Raw genomic sequence first — 24,851 nt, 5'->3', positions numbered from 1 at the left:
TCCAGCATGTGTGTGTGTATGTGTCCAATATGTGTGCTTGTGTGTGTGTCCAGGGTGTGTGTGTGTCCATTGTGTGTGCGTGTCTGTGTGTGTGTCAAGTGTGTCTGTGTATGTCGTGTGTGTGTGTGTGTGTGTCCAGTGTGTGAGTGTCCAGTGTGTGTGTGTGTGTTTGAGTCCAGTATGTTTGTGAGTCCAGTGTGTGTTTATGTGTCCAGTGTGTATGTTTGTTCAGTGTGTTATTGTGTCAGTGTGTGTGAGTGTGTGTGTGTTTGTGTCCAATGTGTTTGTGTGAGTGTGTGTGTGTTTCCAATGAGTGTTTGTGTGTCCAGTAAGTGTGTGTGTCCAGTGTGTGTGCTTGTGTGTCCAATGTGTGTGTGTGTGTCTAGAGAGTTTGTGTGTGTGTATCCAATATGTATGTGTGTGTGTGTGTGTGTGTCCAATGTGTGTGTGTGTGTGTGTCCAATGTGTGTGTGTGTGTTTGTGTCCAATGTGTTTGTGTGTGTGTTTCCAATGAGTGTGTCTGTGAGTCCAGTGTGTGTGTGTGTGTATGTGTCCACTGTGTGCCTGTGTCCAGTGTGTGTGTGTCTGTGTGTGTGTGTCCAGGGTTTGTGAATTCAATGTGTATGTGTGTGTCCATTGTGTGTGTGTGTGTTTGTGTGTCCAGTGTGTGTGTGTGTGTGTGTGTGTGTCCAGTGTGTGTGCGTGTGTCCAATTTGTGTCCAATATGTGTGTGTGTGTCCGATGTGTGAGTGTGTGTGTGTGTTCAGTTTGTGTGTCTGTGTGTGTGTCCAATGTGTGTGTGTGTGCATGTGTCCAATGTGTGTGTGTTTGTGTGTGTGTCCAGTGTGTGTGCGTGTGTGTGTCCAGTGTGTGTGTGTGTCTATGTGTCCAGGGTGTGTGTGTGCGTGTCTGTGTGTGTGTCCAGTGTGTCTGTGTATGTCGTGTGTGTGTGTCCAGTGTGTGTGTGTGTGTGTCCAGTGTGTGTGTGTCCAGTGTGTGTGTGTGTGTGTGTCCAGTGTGTGTGTGTGTGTGTTTATGTGTCCAGGGTGTGTGTGTGTGTCCAATGTGTGTGTGCATGTCTGTGTGTGTGTGTCCAGTGTGTGTGTGTCCAGTGTGTGTGCGTGTCTGTGTGTGTGTCCAGTGTGTGAGTGTCCAGTGTGTGTGTGTGTGTGTGTTTGTCCAGTCTGTATGTGTGTGTGTGTGTGCCAGGTTTTTATTTCAATGACACAGAGTCGCCATCATCCCAAACCCCAAACCCTGGATAGAGGGGCTCAGTGAATGTGGAGGTGAATGTGATCAGGTGGGTCAGTGTGTCAGAGGAGGCTCTATAGAAGGACAGAGTACCGGCTGGCCAGTCCAGATACACTCCTACTCTGTGGGAGCTGGAGGGGTGGACGTCTATGGTAGAGGGATAATGATTGTGATAGGCAGAGTAACGGTTGTCATAGCAGTCCAGACTCCAGGACTTGTTATTACATCCAAGACCACAGTCATTAACCTTTCCTCTTCTGCTGATTCCTTTATATGTCACTCCTATAACAGTCCTGCTCCCACTCCACTCTACCTCCCAGTAACAGAGCCCAGTCAGACCCTCTCTACACAGCACCTGTCTATAGCCCTCAAATCTCTCTGGGTGATCAGGATACGGCTGCTCCTCTCTCCTCCATGTCACCTTTCTGTTCTCCTCAGACAGAGAGAGGCGTCTGTTTACTGTGTTTAGGTCCAGTGTGAGATCACAGACATCTGATGGATGAAACCAGACACAATATTAGAAATCATCATCATTCACAGTGGAATGTTAACTCACTTTTCACTAATTAATTTAATGTAGATGTTTCTAGGTATCAAAAGGAGAAGTTAAGGTAACTTGAGACTTGTTGAATGATCATATGTTATACTGTATGGTAATATAAAACTCACTAATTCCCATTAATTGCACGCACGCACACACACAGTCAAAGCAACTCTTTGTAAACGTTGGTGTCCCTGATTTCTGCTTCTGTAGAACTACAGCTGATATTTAATATGACCAAGTCAGTAATGATGTTGGTCTTTGACTTTGACTTAACTTGAATTAAGACTTATTCTTAGTCATATTCTTCACAGCAGTCAACACTCACATTTTCTAAGTCCAGGTTTCATTCTGTTCTCTCCACCATGTTCCACACTGTAGCGGTAAGCAGAAGAACAGACAGTCATTGAGGGATACACCTGAACTCACACACACACACACACACACACACACACACACACACACACACACACACAGGACCCACTGGACACACACAGGACCCACTGGACACACACACACACACACACAGGACCCACTGGACACACACACACACACACGACACACTGGACACACACACACACACACTGGATATACACACACACACACACACATAGGACACACTGGACACACACACTGGAGACACACACACACACAATGGACACACACACACACACACACACACACACACAATGGTGACACACACACACACAGGAGACACACACACAATGGACACACACTGGTGACACACACACACACAGGAGACACACACACACACACACTGGAGACACACACACACACTGGAGACACACACACACACTGGTGACACACACACACACACACACACTGGTGACACACACACACACACTGGTGACACACACACACACTGGTGACACACACACACACTGGAGACACACACACACACTGGAGACACACACACACACTGGAGACACACACACACACTGGAGACACACACACACACACTGGAGACACACACACACACTGGAGACACACACACACACACTGGAGACACACACACAGGACACACACACACACACACTGGAGACACACACACACACACACACACACACACACACACTGGAGACACACACACACACACACACACTGGAGACACACACACACACACTGGAGACACACACACACACACACACTGGAGACACACACACACACTGGAGACACACACACACACATACATACACTGGTGACACACACTGGAGACACACACACACACACACTGGAGTCACACACACACACACACAGGAGACAGACACACACACACACACACACAGGGGACAGACACACACACACACACAGGAGACAGACACACACACACACACTGGACACAAACACACGCACTGGTCACACACACACTGAACACACACACACACGCTAGACACAAACACACACACTGGTCACACACACACAGGAGACAGACACACACACACACACAGGAGACAGACACACACACACAGGAGACAGACACACACACACAGGAGACAGACACACACACACACAGGAGACAGACACACACACACACACACACAGGAGACAGACACACACAGGATACAGACAAACACACACACACAGGAGACAGACACACACACACAGGAGACACACACACACACAGGAGACACACACACACACAGGAGACAGACACACACACAGGAGACAGACACACACACAGGAGACAGACACACACACACACACAGGAGACAGACACACACACACACACAGGAGACAGACACACACACACACACAGGAGACAGACACACACACAGGAGACAGACACACACACAGGAGACAGACACACACACACACACAGGAGACAGACACACACACACAGGAGACAGACACACACACACAGGAGACAGACACACACACACACTGGAGACACACACACACACACACTGGAGACACACACTGGAGACACACACTGGAGACACACACACACACACACTGGAGACACACACACACACACACTGGAGACACACACACACACACACTGGAGACACACACACTGGAGACACACACACACACACACACACACACACACACACTGGAGACACACACACACACTGGAGACACACACACACACACATTACATTACACACACTGGAGACACACACACACACACATTGATGACACACACACACACACTGGAGACACACACACACACACACACTGGAGTCACACACACACACACACACACACACACAGGAGACAGACACACACACACACACAGGAGACAGACACACACACACACAGGAGACAGACACACACACACACACAGGAGACAGACACACACACACACACAGGAGACAGACACACACACACACACACAGGAGACAGACACACACACACACACACAGGAGACAGACACACACACACACACACACAGGAGACAGACACACACACACACACAGGAGACAGACACACACACACACACAGGAGACAGACACACACACACACACACAGGAGACAGACACACACACACAGGAGACAGACACACACACACACAGGAGACAGACACACACACACACAGGAGACAGACACACACACACACAGGAGACACACACACACACACAGGAGACAGACACACACACACACACACACAGGAGACAGACACACACACAGGAGACAGACACACACACAGGAGACAGACACACACACACACAGGAGACAGACACACACACACAGGAGACAGACACACACACACACAGGAGACAGACACACACACACACAGGAGACAGACACACACACACACACACAGGAGACAGACACACACACAGGAGACAGACACACACACAGGAGACAGACACACACACACACACTGGCCACACACACACACACACACACTGGAGACACGCAAACATATAACATCACACAGTCAGTATATAACTTTGTCCAAGTGGTGGTCAGAATGTTTGTCTTAACTAGCCTGATAAGTCCAACATGTCTGATATGAACATTGACATAAACCCTCTACATACTTGAGTTTCTTCAGTCTGCAGTGTGGATCCTCCAGTCCAGCAGAGAGCAGTCTGACTCCTGAGTCTCCTGGGTGATTGTAGCTCAGGTCCAGCTCTCTCAGGTGTGAGGGGTTTGACCTCAGAGCTGAGACCAGAGAAGCACAGCCTTCCTCTGTGACTAGACAGCCTGACAGCCTGCAAAGAGTCAAATCATATTCAAATCACACTGATATTCTTTGGTGGTGAAAATAGTGGCAGTATATATTTTCAACATATTCAGATATATCAGTGTCCTGAATCAGATAAATTAAAGGTGACATTATGTACTGTCATCTAATGTGAAACATTATATCTCAAATCCAAAATGCTGGAGCACCAAATTTTAAACTGTAAGCTTCACTGTCCAAACACATATGGTGTGGACTATGTGTGTCTGGTAAACACATGTGGATCTGGTGAACAGTTATCACTTGTTGACCAACTACAGGAATACTGACCTCAGAGTCTCCAGTTTACAGTGGGGATTCCCCAGTCCAGCAGAGAGCAGCTTCACTCCTGAATCCTTCAGGTCATTGTTACTCAGATCCAGCTCTCTCAGGTGTGAGGGGTTTGAACTGAGAACTGAGGCCAACACTTTACAGGATGTGTCTGTGAGTTTACAGACAGTGAGTCTGAAACACAGAAGAAATACAATGACAGACAGGTTATATTAAAATATTTCACTTAGCTTTCCCTGCTTACACTGTAACCTGTGCACAAATAATGTGTTGGGGTTGACCAGACAGCCTGCACCAATAACAGAGGTACTGTAAATAAATGTGTCTCTATACTCCAGCATTTTGGATTTCAGATCAAATGTTTCATATGAGGTGACAGTATATAATGTCACCTTTTATTTGAGGATATTTTAATACATTTCTGTTTCAACGTTTAGAAAAATTAAATTAATTTAATGTATCTAGTCCCCCCTTTTGAAGAAGTCATAACTATTCTGACACTTAAAGTGATTAGACAAAAGTTTATCTGGTCCCATATTCCTCGAACACAATGAGACATCAAGCCTGTGACGCCTTGACTGAGAAAGATCATGAATGAATCATGAATAATAATGAGTGAGAAAGTTAAAGAGGCTACAACAAAACATGCTAACCTCTCACCATTACCAATAACAGAGGCTACAACAAAACATGCTAACCTCTCACCATTACCAATAACAGAGGCTACAACAAAACATACTAACCTCTCACCATTACCAATAACAGAGGCTATAACAAAACATGCTAACCTCTCACCATTACCAATAACAGAGGCTACAACAAAACATGCTAACCTCTCACCATTACCAATAACAGAGACTACAACAAAACATACTAACCTCTCACCATTACCAATAACAGAGGCTACAACAAAACATACTAACCTCTCACCATTACCAATAACAGAGGCTACAACAAAACATACTAACCTCTCACCATTACCAATAACAGAGACTACAACAAAACATACTAACCTCTCACCATTACCAATAACAGAGGGGGTCTGATCTTTGTACCTCAGTAACTTTCTCATTCATCATTATTCTCTATTCATTCATGATTATTCATCATCATAGTAACATCCACATGAATGTAGAAGTGTTCAGAAACATCTTCTATTCTTACTCACAATACAAGTGAAGTGACTCCAAAATGACAGGACATTATTCACCATTCAGTTTCTATTAGGAAAAACATCCCAAACACAACCAAGACAAACTGCAAATTAATTCAACAAGTTAGTAGAATCACAAGCTTGATGTAATCACTGCAGGCTTGGAATATGGGACCAAATACTAAACGTATGACTACTTTAATACACTATAAGTGAATATAACCGAATAATTACGACTTTTCAAATGGGAGAACTACATACATAAAGTGCTTTCATATCTGATAATACTGACCTCAGAGTCTCCAGTTTACAGTGGGGATTCCCCAGTCCAGCAGAGAGCAGCTTCACTCCTGAATCCTTCAGGTCATTGTTACTCAGATCCAGCTCTCTCAGGTGTGAGGGGTTTGAACTGAGAACTGAGGCCAACACTTCACAGGATGTGTCTGTGAGTTTACAGCCAGTGAGTCTGAAACACAGAAGAAATACAATGACAGACAGGATGTATTAAAATATTTCGCTTAGCTTTCTCTGCTTACACTGTAACCTGTGCACAAATAACGTGTTGGGTTTAGCCTCAGACCAGAGAGGCACAGCCTAGAAATGACACATTTTCCAAGTATTGCTTGTAGATAGAAAGATGCATATTAACAAATATTATAGTAGACTGACCAGACCAGTTTAAAAATCAGTATCAGTCAGAAGACAGACAGTGAGGTATCAGATGTAGATTGTATTGAGTAAACAGTCCACACCATATCTATTTAGACAGTGAGGTATCAGATTTAGATTGTATTGAGTATACAGTCCACACCATATCTATTTTGACAGTGAAGCTAACATTTTAAATGAGAGGCTACAACAAAACATGCTAACCTCTCACCATTACCAATAACAGAGGCTACAACAAAACATGCTAACCTCTCACCATTACCAATAACAGACTACAACAAAACATGCTAACCTCTCACCATTACCAATAACAGACTACAACAAAACATGCTAACCTCTCACCATTACCAATAACAGACTACAACAAAACATGCTAACCTCTCACCATTACCAATAACAGACTACAACAAAACATGCTAACCTCTCACCATTACCAATAACAGAGGCTACAACAAAACATGCTAACCTCTCACCATTACCAATAACAGAGACTACAACAAAACATGCTAACCTCTCACCATTACCAAAAACAGAGACTACAACAAAACATACTAACCTCTCACCATTACCAATAACAGAGGCTACAACAAAACATACTAACCTCTCACCATTACCAATAACAGAGGCTACAACAAAACATGCTAACCTCTCACCATTACCAATAACAGAGACTACAACAAAACATGCTAACCTCTCACCATTACCAATAACAGAGACTACAACAAAACATACTAACCTCTCACCATTACCAATAACAGAGACTACAACAAAACATACTAACCTCTCACCATTACCAATAACAGAGGGGGTCTGATCTTTGTACCTCAGTAACTTTCTCATTCATCATTATTCTCTATTCATTCATGATTATTCATCATCATAGTAACATCCACATGAATGTAGAAGTGTTCAGAAACATCTTCTATTCTTACTCACAATACAAGTGAAGTGACTCCAAAATGACAGGACATTATTCACCATTCAGTTTCTATTAGGAAAAACATCCAGAACACAACCAAGACAAACTGCAAATTAATTCAACAAGTTAGTAGAATCACAAGCTTGATGTAATCACTGCAGGCTTGGAATATGGGACCAAATACTAAACGTATGACTACTTTAATACACTATAAGTGAATATAACCGAATAATTACGACTTTTCAAATGGGAGAACTACATACATAAAGTGCTTTCATATCTGATAATACTGACCTCAGAGTCTCCAGTTTACAGTGGGGATTCCCCAGTCCAGCAGAGAGCAGCTTCACTCCTGAATCCTTCAGGTCATTGTTACTCAGATCCAGCTCTCTCAGGTGTGAGGGGTTTGAACTGAGAACTGAGGCCAACACTTCACAGGATGTGTCTGTGAGTTTACAGCCAGTGAGTCTGAAACACAGAAGAAATACAATGACAGACAGGATGTATTAAAATATTTCGCTTAGCTTTCTCTGCTTTACTGTAACCTGTGCACAAATAACGTGTTGGGTTTAGCCTCAGACCAGAGAGGCACAGCCTAGAAATGACACATTTTCCAAGTATTGCTTGTAGATAGAAAGATGCATATTAACAAATATTATAGTAGACTGACCAGACCAGTTTAAAAATCAGTATCAGTCAGAAGACAGACAGTGAGGTATCAGATGTAGATTGTATTGAGTAAACAGTCCACACCATATCTATTTAGACAGTGAGGTATCAGATTTAGATTGTATTGAGTATACAGTCCACACCATATCTATTTTGACAGTGAAGCTAACATTTTAAATGAGAGGCTACAACAAAACATGCTAACCTCTCACCATTACCAATAACAGAGGCTACAACAAAACATGCTAACCTCTCACCATTACCAATAACAGACTACAACAAAACATGCTAACCTCTCACCATTACCAATAACAGACTACAACAAAACATGCTAACCTCTCACCATTACCAATAACAGACTACAACAAAACATGCTAACCTCTCACCATTACCAATAACAGACTACAACAAAACATGCTAACCTCTCACCATTACCAATAACAGAGGCTACAACAAAACATGCTAACCTCTCACCATTACCAATAACAGAGACTACAACAAAACATGCTAACCTCTCACCATTACCAAAAACAGAGACTACAACAAAACATGCTAACCTCTCACCATTACCAATAACAGAGGCAACAACAAAACATGCTAACCTCTCACCATTACCAATAACAGAGACTACAACAAAACATGCTAACCTCTCACCATTACCAATAACAGAGACTACAACAAAACATACTAACCTCTCACCATTACCAATAACAGAGGCTACAACAAAACATGCTAACCTCTCACCATTACCAATAACAGAGGGGTATGATGTTTGTACCTCTAACTTTCTCATTCATCATCATTCACGATTAATTCATAATTATGGTAGCATCCACATGAATGTAGAAGTGTTCAGAAACATCTTCTATTCTTACTGACAATACAAGTGAAGTGACTCCAAAATGACAGGACATTATTCACCATTCAGTTTCTATTAGGAAAAACATCCCAAACACAACCAAGACAAACTGCAAATTAATTCAACAAGTTAGTAGAATCACAAGCTTGATGTAATCACTGCAGGCTTGGAATATGGGACCAAATACTAAACGTATGACTACTTTAATACACTATAAGTGAATATAACCGAATAATTACGACAATTCAAATGGGAGAACTACATACATAAAGTGCTTTCATATCTGATAATACTGACCTCAGAGTCTCCAGTTTACAGTGGGGATTCCCCAGTCCAGCAGAGAGCAGCTTCACTCCTGAATCCTTCAGGTCATTGTTACTCAGATCCAGCTCTCTCAGGTGTGAGGGGTTTGACTCCAGAGCTGAGACCAGAGAAGCACAGCCTTTCTCTGTGACTCCACAGCCTGACAGCCTGATAAAGAGATCATCATGACTTCACAAACACACTGTTAATTTAACACCAGTAGTGTAGAAGGACAATGGTAGATGCATTTGGTTTATTCTCCCAAACAACATATAGATTCATCTTCCGTCTCCTAGAATTGTATGGTCATATTGTTATACTAATGTGAAAATCAATGAATTTATTCAATATGTTTTACAATATAATATATTATACATATTATAATACATATTTTTCTCTGAACTGAATATTTCTTCCTGATGATTAGTTCTTATATGTCATTTTATTTACTCACAGAACAGCTCTGGAGGCTTTGACCACTGGCAGCAGCCTCAGAAGACCTTCCTCTGATCTGGAGTATTTCTTCAGGTCAAACACATCCAGCTCCTTTTCTGAAGTCAGCAACACAAAGACCAGAGCTGACCACTGTGCAGGTGACAGGTTGGGTTTTGAGAGACTTCCTGATCTCAGGTATCTTTGGATCTCCTCCACTAGAGAATGGTCATTCAGTTCATTCAGACAGTGGAACAGATTGATGCTCCTCTCTGGAGAGGGATTCTCCCTGATCTTCTTCTTGATGTACTTGACTGTTTCTTCGTGGCTCTGTGAGCTGCTTCTTGTCTTTGTCAGTAGACCTCGTAAGTGCTTCTGATTGGACTCCAGTGAGAGGCCCAGAAGGAAGCGGAGGAAAAGGTCCAGGTTTCCTGTCTCACTTTGTAAGGCTTTATCCACAGCACTCTTGTAGAAAGTAACTTCAGTAACTTTAGGCTTCTCTCTGAACAGTGAAGAAAAAGTACTGGACTTTGATTGAGGTTTCTTGTGGTCCATTAGATTCTCATTGTTGTTGATGAATGAGAGGAACACATATACAGCAGCCAGAAACTCCTGAATGCTCAGATGAACAAAGCAGTACACCTTGTCCTGGTACAGCCCACATTCCTCTTTAAAGAGCTGTGTGCACAATCCTGAGTACACTGAGGCTTCATTAACATCAATGCCAGCCTCTTTCAGGTCTTCTTCATAGAAAATCAGATTGCCATTCACAAGCTGTTGAAAAGCCAGTTTTCCCAGTGACAGAATGCTCTCTTTATTCCAGTGTGGACCTGTCTCTTCTTTCCCAAGATACTTTTCATTCTTCTGTTTGGTATGAAACTCCACAAGGTGTGTGTACATCTCAGTCAGAGTCTTGGGCATCTCTTCTCTCTTATGTTCCAGCATGTGTTCAAGGACTGTTGCAGAAATCCAACAGAAGACTGGAATGTGGCACATGATGTGGAGGCTCCTTGATGTCTTTATGTGTGAGATGATTCTGCTGGCCAGGTCCTCATCACTGAATCTCTTCCTGAAGTACTCCTCCTTCTGTGGGTCATTGAACCCTCGTACCTCTGTCACCTGGTCAACACACCCTGAAGGGATCTTATTGGCTGCTGCAGGTCGGGTAGTTATCCAGAGGAGAGCAGAGGGAAGCAGATTTCCCTTGATGAGATTTGTCAGCAGAACATCCACTGAGGTTGACTCTGTGACGTCCCAACAGATCTTGTTCTTCTGGAAGTCTAGGGGCAGTCGGCACTCATCCAGACCATCAAAGATGAACAGAACTTTGTACTTGTCGTAGTTGGAGATTCTTGATTGTTTGGTTTCCATTGAGAAGTGATTAAGAAGTTCAATCAAAGTGTGTTTGTCCTCTTTCATCAAATTCAGCTCCCGAAAAGGGAATGAAAATACAAATTGGACATCTTGATTTGCTTTTCCTTCAGCCCAATCCAGAATGAACTTCTGCACAGAGACTGTTTTTCCAATGCCAGCGACTCCCTTTGTCAGCACAGTTCTGATAGGTTTGTCTTGTCCAGTTAAGGGTTTGAAGATGTCATTACATTTGATTGGAGTCTCTGGTCTTGCTTGTTTCCTGGTTGTTGTCTCAATCTGTCTCAGCTCATGTTCATTATTGACCTCTCCTGTTCCACCCTCTGTGATGTAGAGCTCTGTGTAGATCTTATTGAGAAGTGTTGGGTTTCCTTGTTTAGCGATCCCCTCAAATACACATTGAAACTTCTTCTTTAGATTAGATTTGAGTTCACGTTGGCAAATCACAGCAAGCTCATCTGAATCTAGAAATAACACAGAGGATATTAATATTACGTCTGTTTTAATGTCTACAGTATTGTAGGACTGTTATAAAGTTTTACATTATAATAATGTATTCACTTAACTGACTGTATAAATGTGTAAATGTTTTCATAATGCATTACAGACTGGTGTGACTGATTATATTATTATTGGTATTATTGATGGTATATGTTCTCTCTCTAAATGAATCACCACAACACATCCCTGCTGCTACTTGATGAGGTCACTAGGTGTTGTGTTAAGGCTGCTACAATATCATTGAGTTACACAGCTACTTTAGCTGTACTTTAGCTACAGCTTTTAAATGTTATAAAACATCATTCAACATGAGGCAGACAGATCTTACATTTCTCCAGTGTGTCAGCAAGCTCCTTCTGGTTCATTTTCCTCAGGATGTGCAGTGTGATCTTCAGAGCCCCCTCTCTGGCACTGCTCTCCTGCTTCTCATCTTCAGGTTCCACCACTTCCTTATCCTGCTTCTGACTCTCAAAGCCTTCTGGGAGTTCTGGACTAAGAATCCTCTTGAACATCTTCAGCTCGTTCTTCACAAATGTCATCATATTCTCTTCAAGCATCTGAAATAAATAAAGTAAATAAGTTAAGCAAGATAATAAATGCTTCTAATTAACACATTAATGAATGATTGACAGATCAACTTTACTTGAGGTAAACAAAAACAAATGTACATAACAGGACCACATACTCTGAATATGGAGGCCAGGTCTGTTTGATGACTCTGGGAAGACTGACCACTGAGAATCTCTGACTCTGATCTCTCCTGTTGGTTTCTGTGGACAAAACATTAGATTACATCTCCTCATCCAGGGAGTACACACACACACACACACACACACACACACACACACACACACACACACACACACGGAGGGAGGGAATGTTGTGTTTGTTTAATATTGTTTTAGGACTATGAAAATGGACAAAAGGATTAGCCTATGGATTATGAAAACAACAACAATAAATGGGAAAATGGGAGAGGAGAAATGACTAGAGACAGTGTTGTTTAACTCACTGACCAGGACCCATGAGTTCTTCTTACCTTTGTTCAGTAGAAAAGTCTCCCTCTCTAAAGGTTAGAGGAGGATCCATAGACTGGTCACTCTTCATGGACACACAGCTGGGAACAGGGGAGGCTGGTCTCTCCTGCTTGATTGGACTTCAACACAACAGAGACAAACATTATATCTCTCATCTACTCTGAGCTCAGATGGGGAAACATAAGAAGAGTTTCACAAATATAACTGACTTCTAGACATTAGTTAACGCGCGCGAGCAGTGTGTCATTTAAAATGACGAATTTCATTTAGCTACGCGAGCGTTGTAGTCAGTCTGTCAGCCCCGCTAAAAGGCTGGTGTCGTTACTCTGCCTTCTCCGGGGGCATGTTGAGGTAAATTTACTAACCGGGAGGGTTGAATGATGTAATTTATTGGAGGTCTGGAAGACGCAATCTCGAGGTTATTTACTCACAATATCAGATATTAAGATGATTTTTATAATGAATGTATACTGAGGTTCAGGTTCTGACTAGTGATTATTTACCCGGGGTTCAATACCTGCTATTGAGGCGCCCTGAAAATAATATTCAAAAGTTCGGTCCTTGGACACAGAGGTTTAAACACTAGTTACCGTCCATCTAGTGAAGAGAGGAGAACCGGACAGAGGTAGCCAGCATCCGTCAACGAGAGAGGGAGAAGCCTCACCGGGATTTAACAGGTGGAAGAAACAACCGGGGATCTCCATCGGTCCACAAGAAATGCAGACAGCCGGTGATGATGTAGTGGTAGCTATGGTAACTAGGATGCTGCTGGTAGAGTAGCTAGCTAGCTTACCGAGCTGTACCGACTAGCTAGGATAACTAGGATGCTGCTGGTAGAGTAGCTAGCTAGCTTACCGAGCTGTACCGAGTAGCTAGGATAACTAGGATGCTGCTGGTAGAGTAGCTAGCTAGCTTACCGAGCTGTACCGACTAGCTAGGATAACTAGGATGCTGCTGGTAGAGTAGCTAGCTAGATTACCGAGCTGTACCGACTAGCTAGCAGGTCGTTCGCCTGTCCCTCGTCTCGATGATGAATCCGGTGAAACACAAATTGAAACAAGGATAGAGAGTGAAAAGGATCTGGCTACACTCATACTGTCCCTGACCGCAAAGAAAAAAGCAAATTGAACAATAAACTTCGGTGTCTCAACACTGTAACAAACTCTGTCGTTATTTCCCAAGATCACCTCAGTCCACTCTGCGCGTAACCGGACAATATCCTTGGCGCCACACCGAACGTGGACGCGGACGGTTCTGTACGGGGACGCGGACGGTTCTGTACGGGGACGCGCGCACATTAGTAATATGAATTATTTATTATTATGTTAAACAAACATTCTATGTTTTTTTTATAACAATATTTTGAGATCTGGGTCCATATCGCCAAAGTGTCTCAGAGGAGAAAATGGGTCGTATAAGTGCTGAGAATAAAGACATTTTACACTTATGGGTATCATATTGCTACTTGTAGACTATAACTGATGCTTCATGGTCCATCATATTGCTGCTTGTAGCCTATAACTGATGCTTCGTGGTCATATGCTGCCATCTATTGGACATTTTGCAATTAAAAGTTATTTATTTACAGACATTGGTGGGGCAGCTGAGGAATAAAGTGTATTTTTCTGGTTAATTCCTTAGATCTCTAACCTGCCCCATCTTTCACACGCCAATTGCTAGACTTTCACATAGAGGTTTCCAGGTCACCCAGTTCAAACCACATTTGAAAAATAAAACACGTGGCTTGTTGATCAAGTGTTCTGCCTTGCAATAATAAATATAATAAAATAACAAAACAAAAACAGCAAAATGCTGAGACAGGTTTTGATTAACAAAATAATCAGTGCTATTTAGTACTATAATGGTATTTACTAACATAATATTATTACTAAAACAGTTTCTAAAATAATTAGGGTTAATGTTAATGCTAAAATAGGTAATATGTAGGGTTAGATGCTGATGTTAAAAAGGGCTTTATAAAAAAAAAAACAGTATGGGCTGTGGCCTTCTCTGGGTAACACGTATGGTTAGGGATCAAGGATAAAATTGATTATAGAGTTTCTGTAGAGCTCTTTGTGACATCTGCTGATGTAAAAAGGGCTTTATAAATACATTTGATTGATTGTTAGGTTCAGGGTTTTTAATGTAAAAAAACAGTATGGGTTTATAGATCTCTTGCTCCTCCCTGTGGCCTTCTGTGGGTACTACATAACTCATTCACGACACCTGATAGGCTCATAATCTGAGGTAGCATCTGCGTCAGATCTACAAATCAGTGAGCTACACCTGTCCATTTGTTTTCTAACTCAGTGAAACTGCGCAGCTTTCACTCAATCCGATGTCTACGAACGAACATTTCGATGCTTATCAAATTACCCAGCAGCCATTTAGAAACAAGTCATAAAAAAAGTGATGTTTCTTCATTTAAAAAAATTATTCTGGCTGTTTAAATTGGCCTTATCTTGAAAAAGAGGACAGGGACATTCGTTTTAGTTAGGTGGTATACCTTTTTCTGAAAACAAATATGGTCAACCATGACCAGAAAAGGCTTACACTGTGGGTCACCACAACGTGTATCCAGGCGAACAGTGATCAGGCTCACCAAGCAGCTGTAACCCTGTTGATAATACGTAACCTGACGTCAGCGTTCAAGCAGTAATGCCGGCAGGTGTCATTGATACAATAGTGAAGCTGTCATTGTGACGCAGAACAATGAGCTGGGAATAGAAAGTTCAGAAGGTGAGTTGGTTCCTGGTCCTGGGGCTCTGTTCACAAACACAAACACACCCTACAGAGCCCCAGGACAACAGCACAATTAGACCCAACCAACTCATGAGAAAACAAAAAGATAATTACTTAACACATTGGAAAGAATTAACAAAAAAACAGAGCAAACTAGAATGCTATTTGGCCCTACACAGAGAGTACACAGCGGCAGAATACCTGACCACTGTGACTGACCCAAAATTAAGGAAAGCTTTGACTATGTACAGACTCAGTGAGCATAGCCTTGCTATTGAGAAAGGCCGCCGTAGGCAGACATGGCTCTCAAGAGAAGACAGGCTATGTGCTCACTGCCCACAAAATGAGGTGGAAACTGAGCTGCACTTCCTAACCTCCTGCCCAATGTATGACCATATTAGAGAGACATATTTCCCCCAGATTACACAGATCCACAAAGAATTCGAAAACAAATCCAATTTTGAAAAACTCCCATATCTTTTGGGTGAAATTCCACAGTGTGCCATCACAGCAGCAATATTTGTGACCTGTTGCCACGAGAAAAGGGCAACCAGTGAAGAACAAACACCATTGTAAATACAACCCATATTTATGCTTATTCATTTTATCTTGTGTCCTTTAACTATTTGTACATTGTATATATATATATAATATGACATTTGTAATGTCTTTACTGTTTTGAAACTTCTGTATGTGTAATGTTTACTGTTAATTTTTGTTGTTTTTCACTTTATATATTCACTTTGTATGTTGTCTACCTCACTTGCTTTGGCAATGTTAACACATGTTTCCCATGCCAATAAAGCCCTTGAATTGAATTGGTTCCACGGAGCTCAATAGAACTAATAGGAGCTGGCAGGGAGAAGAATGACCTAAAATAAGGCCTGTTTTGTAGCGATTACTATATAACATAACATAATATTATGAAACTGGGCTCCATGGCGGATGCAATGAACTAGTTATCAGAAAAAAACGGTGTTGTAAATGTCATGTTTCCAGCCTACTTGAGGCGCACCGAAAATAATATTCAAAAGTTTGGTCCTTGGACAGAGAGGGGTTAAACACTAAAATTACCGTCCATCTAGTGAAGAGAGGAGGGGTTAAACACTAAAGTTTACCGTCCATCTAGTGAAGAGAGGAGGGGTTAAACACTAAAGTTACCGTCCATCTAGTGTAGAGAGGAGGGGTTAAACACTAAAGTTACCGTCCATCTAGTGAAGAGAGGAGGGGTTAAACACTAAAGTTACCGTCCATCTAGTGAAGAGAGGAGGGGTTAAACACTAAAGTTACCGTCCATCTAGTGAAGAGAGGAGGGGTTAAACACTAAAGTTACCGTCCATATAGTGAAGAGAGGAGGGGTTAAACACTAAAGTCCATCTAGTGAAGAGAGGAGGGGTTAAACACTAAAGTTTACCGTCCATCTAGTGAAGAGAGGAGGGGTTAAACACTAAAGTTACCGTCCATCTAGTGAAGAGAGGAGGGGTTAAACACTAAAGTTACCGTCCATCTAGTGAAGAGAGGAGGGGTTAAACACTAAAGTTACCGTCCATCTAGTGAAGAGAGGAGGGGTTAAACACTAAAGTTACCGTCCATCTAGTGAAGAGAGGAGGGGTTAAACACTAAAGTTACTGTCCATCTAGTGAAGAGAGGAGGGGTTAAACACTAAAGTTACCGTCCATCTAGTGAAGAGAGGAGGGGTTAAACACTAAAGTTACCGTCCATCTAGTGAAGAGAGGAGGGGTTAAACACTAAAGTTACCGTCCATCTAGTGAAGAGAGGAGGGGTTAAACACTAAAGTTACCGTCCATCTAGTGAAGAGAGGAGGGGTTAAGAACGGAGCAGAAGAGACATGTTTGTTGTAACTAATGTAGTGGCCAATCGGTTCGTTGTATTGCAATGTATTGTAATGTGTGTATTGTAATGTATTGTATTGTATTGTATTGTATTGTATTGTAATGTTTGCTGTAAGTAATGCCAGAGTTGACGTGGGCCATCGTTCAAACAAAGAGATGCCTCCCTGACCACCAGTGTGTTTGGATATAATGAATATCAATTCAGGGAAGAAGAACCTCTAGAGTTCTGACCAAAGAGCCCTATAAAGGGTTAAATATATACTGTATACTCAGACAGGCTAACCTCCTATAAAAGGTTAAATATATACTGTATACTCAGACAGGCTAACCTCCTATAAAAGGTTAAATATATACTGTATACTCAGACAGGCTAACCTCCTATAAAAGGTTAAATATATACTGTATACTCAGACAGGCTAACCTCCTATAAAGGGTTCTATATATATTCTATATATACTGTCTACTCAGACAGGCTAACCTCCTATAAAGGGTTCTATATATATTCTATATATACTGTATACTCAGACACTTCCTAACCTCCTATAAAGGGTTCTATATATATTCCATAAATACTGTATACTCAGACACTTCCTGACCTCCTATAAAGGGTTCTATATATATTCTATATATACTTTATACTCAGACACTTCCTTACCTCCTATAAAGGGTTCTATATATATTCTATATATGCTGTATACTCAGACACTTCCTAACCTCCTTTAAAGGGTTCTATATATATTCTATATATACTGTATACTCAGACAGGCTAACCTCTTATTAAGGGTTCTATATATATTCTATATATACTGTATACGCAGACACTTCCTAACCTCCTATAAAGGGTTCTATATATATTCTATATATACTGTATACGCAGACACTTCCTAACCTCCTATAAAGGGTTCTATATATATTCTATATATACTGTATACTCAGACACTTCCTAACCTCCTAATAAAGGGTTATAGATATATTCTATATATACTGTATACTCAGACACTTCCTAACCTCCTATAAAGGGTTATAGATATATTCTATATATACTGTATACTCAGACACTTCCTAACGTCATTTAAAGGGTTCTATATATATTCTATATATACTGTATACTCAGACACTTCCTAACCTCCTATAAAGGGTTCGATATATATTCTATATATACTGTATACTCAGACAGGCTAACCTCCTATAAAGGGTTAAATATATATTCTATATATACTGTATACTCAGACAGGCTAACCTCCTATAAAGGGTTCTATATATATTCTATATATACTCTATACTCAGACACTTCCTAACCTCCTATAAAGGGTTCTATATATATTCTATATATACTGTATACTCAGACACTTCCTAACCTCCTATAAAGGGTTCTATATATATTCTATATATACTGTATACTCAGACACTTCCTAACCTCCTATAAAGGGTTCGATATAGAACTTTAGTGGTTCTGTATATTGTAGGAAGATAAAACCCTTTTTGGTTTCAACAGGAGTGAAGAGTGTGTTGATATAACGGATATATTGTCAGAATTCAGCTTGTAACAACGATCAGAATAAACACTATAAAGTTTTGCTGCCAACATATTAGATCATAATTAAGAGGCTAAATGATTGTGTCATGCTAAAATTTTATGGAGGTGTGTGTGTGTGTGTGTGTGTGTGTGTGTGTGTGTGTGTGTGTGTGTGTGTGTGTGTCTGTGTGTGTGTGTCTGTGTGTGTGTGTGTGTGTGTGTGTGTGTGTGTGTCTGTGTGTGTGTGTCTGTGTGTGTGTGTGTGTGTGTGTGTGTGTGTGTGTGTGTCTGTGTGTGTGTGTCTGTGTGTGTCTGTGTGTGTGTGTGTGTGTGTCTGTGTGTGTGAATTAAAATCTATGAATTAAAATCTTTTAACAACAATATTTTACAGACAAGGTTCCCCTGAGCAATACTGTCTGATAAATAACACATGTGAAAAAATGGTGGAAACACGTTTTAGAAACAAACAACATTGTAATCTCACCTCTTAGCTTTGGTGTCATGTTCCCCAGAGAGTCTCATTTTAGAGGCAGGGTCCCCCTCCTCTCTCTCCTCAGAGAGACTCATTTTAGAGGCAGGGTCCCCCTCCTCTCTCTCCTCAGAGAGACTCATTTTAGAGGCAGGGCCCCCCTTCTTTCTCGCTCCAGAGAGACTCATTTTAGAGAACTGTCCCCTAAACAGAGATCCAACATGTTGGTTGTGGTTAACACAGTGACAACTAAACAGAGATCCAACATGTTAGTTGTGGTTAACACAGTGACAACTAAAACAGAGATCCAACATGTTGGTTGTGGTTAACACAGTGACAACTAACCAGAGATCCAGCATGTTGGTTGTGGTTAACACAGTGACAACTAAACAGAGATCCAGCATGTTGGTTGTGGTTAACACAGTGACAACTAAACAGAGATCCAACATGTTGGTTGTGGTTAACACAGTGACAACTAAAACAGAGATCCAACATGTTGGTTGTGGTTAACACAGTGACAACTAACCAGAGATCCAGCATGTTGGTTGTGGTTAACACAGTGACAACTAAACAGAGATCCAACATGTTGGTTGTGGTTAACACAGTGACAACTAAACAGAGATCCAACATGTTGGTTGTGGTTAACACAGTGACAACTAAACAGAGATCCAACATGTTGGTTGTGGTTAACACAGTGACAACTAAACAGAGATCCAACATGTTGGTTGTGGTTAACACAGTGACAACTAAACAGAGATCCAACATGTTGGTTGTGGTTAACACAGTGACAACTAAACAGAGATCCAACATGTTGGTTGTGGTTAACACAGTGACAACTAAACAGAGATCCAACATGTTGGTTGTGGTTAACACAGTGACAACTAAACAGAGATCCAACATGTTGGTTGTGGTTAACACAGTGACAACTAAACAGAGATCCAACATGTTGGTTGTGGTTAACACAGTGACAACTTATTTGATTGATTATTTGATTGATTGTCAATTATAATTATTGAAGGTCAATTGTTCACATTTATTCATTCTCTTTGAGAAATTAATCATTTACTAACAGACACATCCAGACAGTCAGGTGATTTAATGCATCACATGAACATGTGACTGATATTTTTCACCTTTTATCCATCTAGTGGAACTAATAATGTTAATAATAATAATATTAATAATAATAACGTCTCACTTTCTCTTTTAATAATTTCTCTCATTTCTCATTTCTCTCATTCTAGTGTGTTGTTTTGTTCAACAGGTATGATATTATGATGCTGTTACTGAATTCAGTTCATAATATTAATGTTAAGAAAAGTATGTTCAGTGGTTTCATACCAAATTACACAGGAAGCAGGAGCTCATTGGAATTTAGAAAACAACAAATGTTCTGATATTCTGAAAGATGATTTAGAACTATGATACTAAATAACCACAATATACGAATCGTATAATATGTTATATGAACAACATGTTTTAATGTGACTTGACTACACCCAGTTAGCTATATGAACAACATGTTATTGAATGTGACTTGACTACACCCAGTTAGCTATATGAACAACATGTTATTGAATGTGACTTGACTACACCCAGTTAGCTATATGAACAACATGTTATTGAATGTGACTTGACTACACCCAGTTAGCTATATGAACAACATGTTATTGAATGTGACTTGACTACACCCAGTTAGCTATATGAACAACATGTTATTGAATGTGACTTGACTACACCCAGTTAGCTATATGAACAACATGTTATTGAATGTGACTTGACTACACCCAGTTAGCTATATGAACAACATGTTATTGAATGTGACTTGACTACACCCAGTTAGCTATATGAACAACATGTTATTGAATGTGACTTGACTACACCCAGTTAGCTATATGAACAACATGTTATTGAATGTGACTTGACTACACCCAGTTAGCTATATGAACAACATGTTATTGAATGTGACTTGACTACACCCAGTTAGCTATATGAACAACATGTTATTGAATGTGACTTGACTACACCCAGTTAGCTATATGAACAACATGTTATTGAATGTGACTTGACTACACCCAGTTAGCTATATGAACAACATGTTATTGAATGTGACTTGACTACACCCAGTTAGCTATATGAACAACATGTTATTGAATGTGACTTGACTACACCCAGTTAGCTATATGAACAACATGTTATTGAATGTGACTTGACTACACCCAGTTAGCTATATGAACAACATGTTATTGAATGTGACTTGACTACACCCAGTTAGCTATATGAACAACATGTTATTGAATGTGACTTGACTACACCCAGTTAGCTATATGAACAACATGTTATTGAATGTGACTTGACTACACCCAGTTAGCTATATGAACAACATGTTATTGAATGTGACTTGACTACACCCAGTTAGCTATATGAACAACATGTTATTGAATTGACTTGACTACACCCAGTTAGCTATATGAACAACATGTTATTGAATGTGACTTGACTAAACCCAGTTAGCTATATGAACAACATGTTATTGAATGTGACTTGACTACACCCAGTTAGCTATATGAACAACATGTTATTGAATGTGACTTGACTACACCCAGTTAGCTATATGAACAACATGTTATTGAATGTGACTTGACTACACCCAGTTAGCTATATGAACAACATGTTATTGAATGTGACTTGACTACACCCAGTTAGCTATATGAACAACATGTTATTGAATGTGACTTGACTACACCCAGTTAGCTATATGAACAACATGTTATTGAATGTGACTTGACTACACCCAGTTAGCTATATGAACAACATGTTATTGAATGTGACTTGACTACACCCAGTTAGCTATATGAACAACATGTTATTGAATGTGACTTGACTACACCCAGTTAGCTATATGAACAACATGTTATTGAATGTGACTTGACTACACCCAGTTAGCTATATGAACAACATGTTATTGAATGTGACTTGACTACACCCAGTTAGCTATATGAACAACATGTTATTGAATGTGACTTGACTACACCCAGTTAGCTATATGAACAACATGTTATTGAATGTGACTTGACTACACCCAGTTAGCTATATGAACAACATGTTATTGAATGTGACTTGACTACACCCAGTTAGCTATATGAACAACATGTTATTGAATGTGACTTGACTACACCCAGTTAGCTATATGAACAACATGTTATTGAATGTGACTTGACTACACCCAGTTAGCTATATGAACAACATGTTATTGAATGTGACTTGACTACACCCAGTTAGCTATATGAACAACATGTTATTGAATGTGACTTGACTACACCCAGTTAGCTATATGAACAACATGTTATTGAATGTGACTTGACTACACCCAGTTAGCTATATGAACAACATGTTATTGAATGTGACTTGACTACACCCAGTTAGCTATATGAACAACATGTTATTGAATGTGACTTGACTACACCCAGTTAGCTATATGAACAACATGTTATTGAATGTGACTTGACTACACCCAGTTAGCTATATGAACAACATGTTATTGAATGTGACTTGACTACACCCAGTTAGCTATATGAACAACATGTTATTGAATGTGACTTGACTACACCCAGTTAGAACAACTATTGAATGTGAACTACACCCAGTTAGCTATATGAACAACATGTTATTGAATGTGACTTGACTACACCCAGTTAGCTATATGAACAACATGTTATTGAATGTGACTTGACTACACCCAGTTAGCTATATGAACAACATGTTATTGAATGTGACTTGACTACACCCAGTTAGCTATATGAACAACATGTTATTGAATGTGACTTGACTACACCCAGTTAGCGCCATTTTGTATGATTGAACTGTCACGTAGCTGTCCCAGGTGAAATGGACTGTTACATCTGAGTGTTTTACTGTCATTCACTATACTAAAATAACACCAGACATTGAATGTCTCTACACACTTTACAATAATCCCTGGGAAGAGTCTTACCTTGTAGCCTGAATTCACAACCAGAACATGTCAAGTCATTGAGATATTTTCCGTTGTGTTGAGAGAGAACCTTCCTGATGACAAGTGTCTCTGTATCTATGTTCTAGGTTCAGTTGATCTTTGGATGTAATAATATCTGGTCAAAGTCTAGTGACACAACACCATAGTATATCATAAACATAACAGCAGTTTAACCTTTGGCCAGTAAAGGCCATGGCATATTATAACATGTAGAATCATTATGATGGATCCAGGTTCATACTATAAATGTAGAATCATTATGATGGATCCAGGTTCATATTATAACATGTAGAATCATTATGATGGATCCAGGTTCATATTATAACATGTAGAATCATTATGATGATCCAGGTTCATACTATAACATGTAGAATCATTATGATGGATCCTATAACATGTAGAATCATTATGATGGATCATATACTATAACATGTAGAATCATTATGATGATCCAGGTTCATACTATAACATGTAGAATCATTATGATGATCCAGGTTCATATTATAACATGTAGAATCATTATGATGATCCAGGTTCATACTATAACATGTAGAATCATTATGATGATCCAGGTTCATACTATAACATGTAGAATCATTATGATGATCCAGGTTCATACTATAACATGTAGAATCATTATGATGATCCAGGTTCATACTATAACATGTAGAATCATTATGATGATCCAGGTTCATATTATAACATGTAGAATCATTATGATGATCCAGGTTCAACATATCTCTAACTGTGAAGGATACAACGGGGTCCCAAATTATTGACACCCTGATAAAGATTTGTAAAAATGATGTTATAAAATAAATCATTCCAAGACGCAAAGCTATATTTTATGCTCAAACAAAATGGTGAAATTAAATGATTTTCTACTAATACAATATGGCTCAGAGAAAGGGATTGTGTTTAACAAGTAATATTTTTTCTCTCTAAAGGTTCGGGGTCAAAATTGACACGCCTTTCAATACCTCACCTTGTGTGGATAATGGCACTGAGCCTTTTTCTAAAAGGTGTTATGAGTTGGAGAACACATTGGGAGTGATCTTAGATCATTC

General features: G+C 40.3%; 1 protein-coding gene across 1 annotated transcript; it reads right to left on the bottom strand.

Annotated features, from left to right (window-relative positions):
• Positions 1-415: 415 nt before the first annotated feature.
• Positions 416-23,930, bottom strand: LOC135571063 (NACHT, LRR and PYD domains-containing protein 3-like). The gene is made up of 11 exons (XM_065016870.1): positions 23,764-23,930; positions 19,785-19,973; positions 13,192-13,308; positions 12,838-12,922; positions 12,481-12,709; positions 10,303-12,115; positions 9,843-10,016; positions 8,312-8,485; positions 4,801-4,974; positions 2,121-2,167; positions 416-1,743 (listed from the first exon to the last, which is right to left on the bottom strand). Exons 2-11 carry the CDS (start codon positions 19,955-19,957, stop codon positions 1,214-1,216), a joined length of 3,516 nt encoding a protein of 1,171 aa, XP_064872942.1. The 5' UTR covers positions 19,958-19,973; positions 23,764-23,930; the 3' UTR covers positions 416-1,213.
• Positions 23,931-24,851: the final 921 nt, after the last annotated feature.

The sequence above is a fragment of the Oncorhynchus nerka genome, unplaced genomic scaffold (genome assembly GCF_034236695.1).
Source record: "Oncorhynchus nerka isolate Pitt River unplaced genomic scaffold, Oner_Uvic_2.0 unplaced_scaffold_812, whole genome shotgun sequence".
Classification (NCBI taxonomy): Eukaryota; Metazoa; Chordata; class Actinopteri; order Salmoniformes; family Salmonidae; genus Oncorhynchus; species Oncorhynchus nerka.
The sequence above is the reverse complement of the archived record's forward strand: the minus strand, read 5'-3'. Positions and strand labels throughout refer to the sequence as shown.

Bases quoted from the DNA above. Each gene is read 5' to 3' on its own strand.
- LOC135571063 (XM_065016870.1), bottom strand. From the start codon at position 19,957: ATGAGTCTCTCTGGAGCGAGAAAGAAGGGGGGCCCTGCCTCTAAAATG. The intron at 8,486-9,842 runs GTCAGTATTATC...TCTGTGTTTCAG, and splicing joins TGTAAACTGGAGACTCTGAG to ACTCACTGGCTGTAAACTCA. The intron at 1,744-2,120 runs GTGAGTGTTGAC...TTCATCCATCAG, and splicing joins GAAACCTGGACTTAGAAAAT to ATGTCTGTGATCTCACACTG.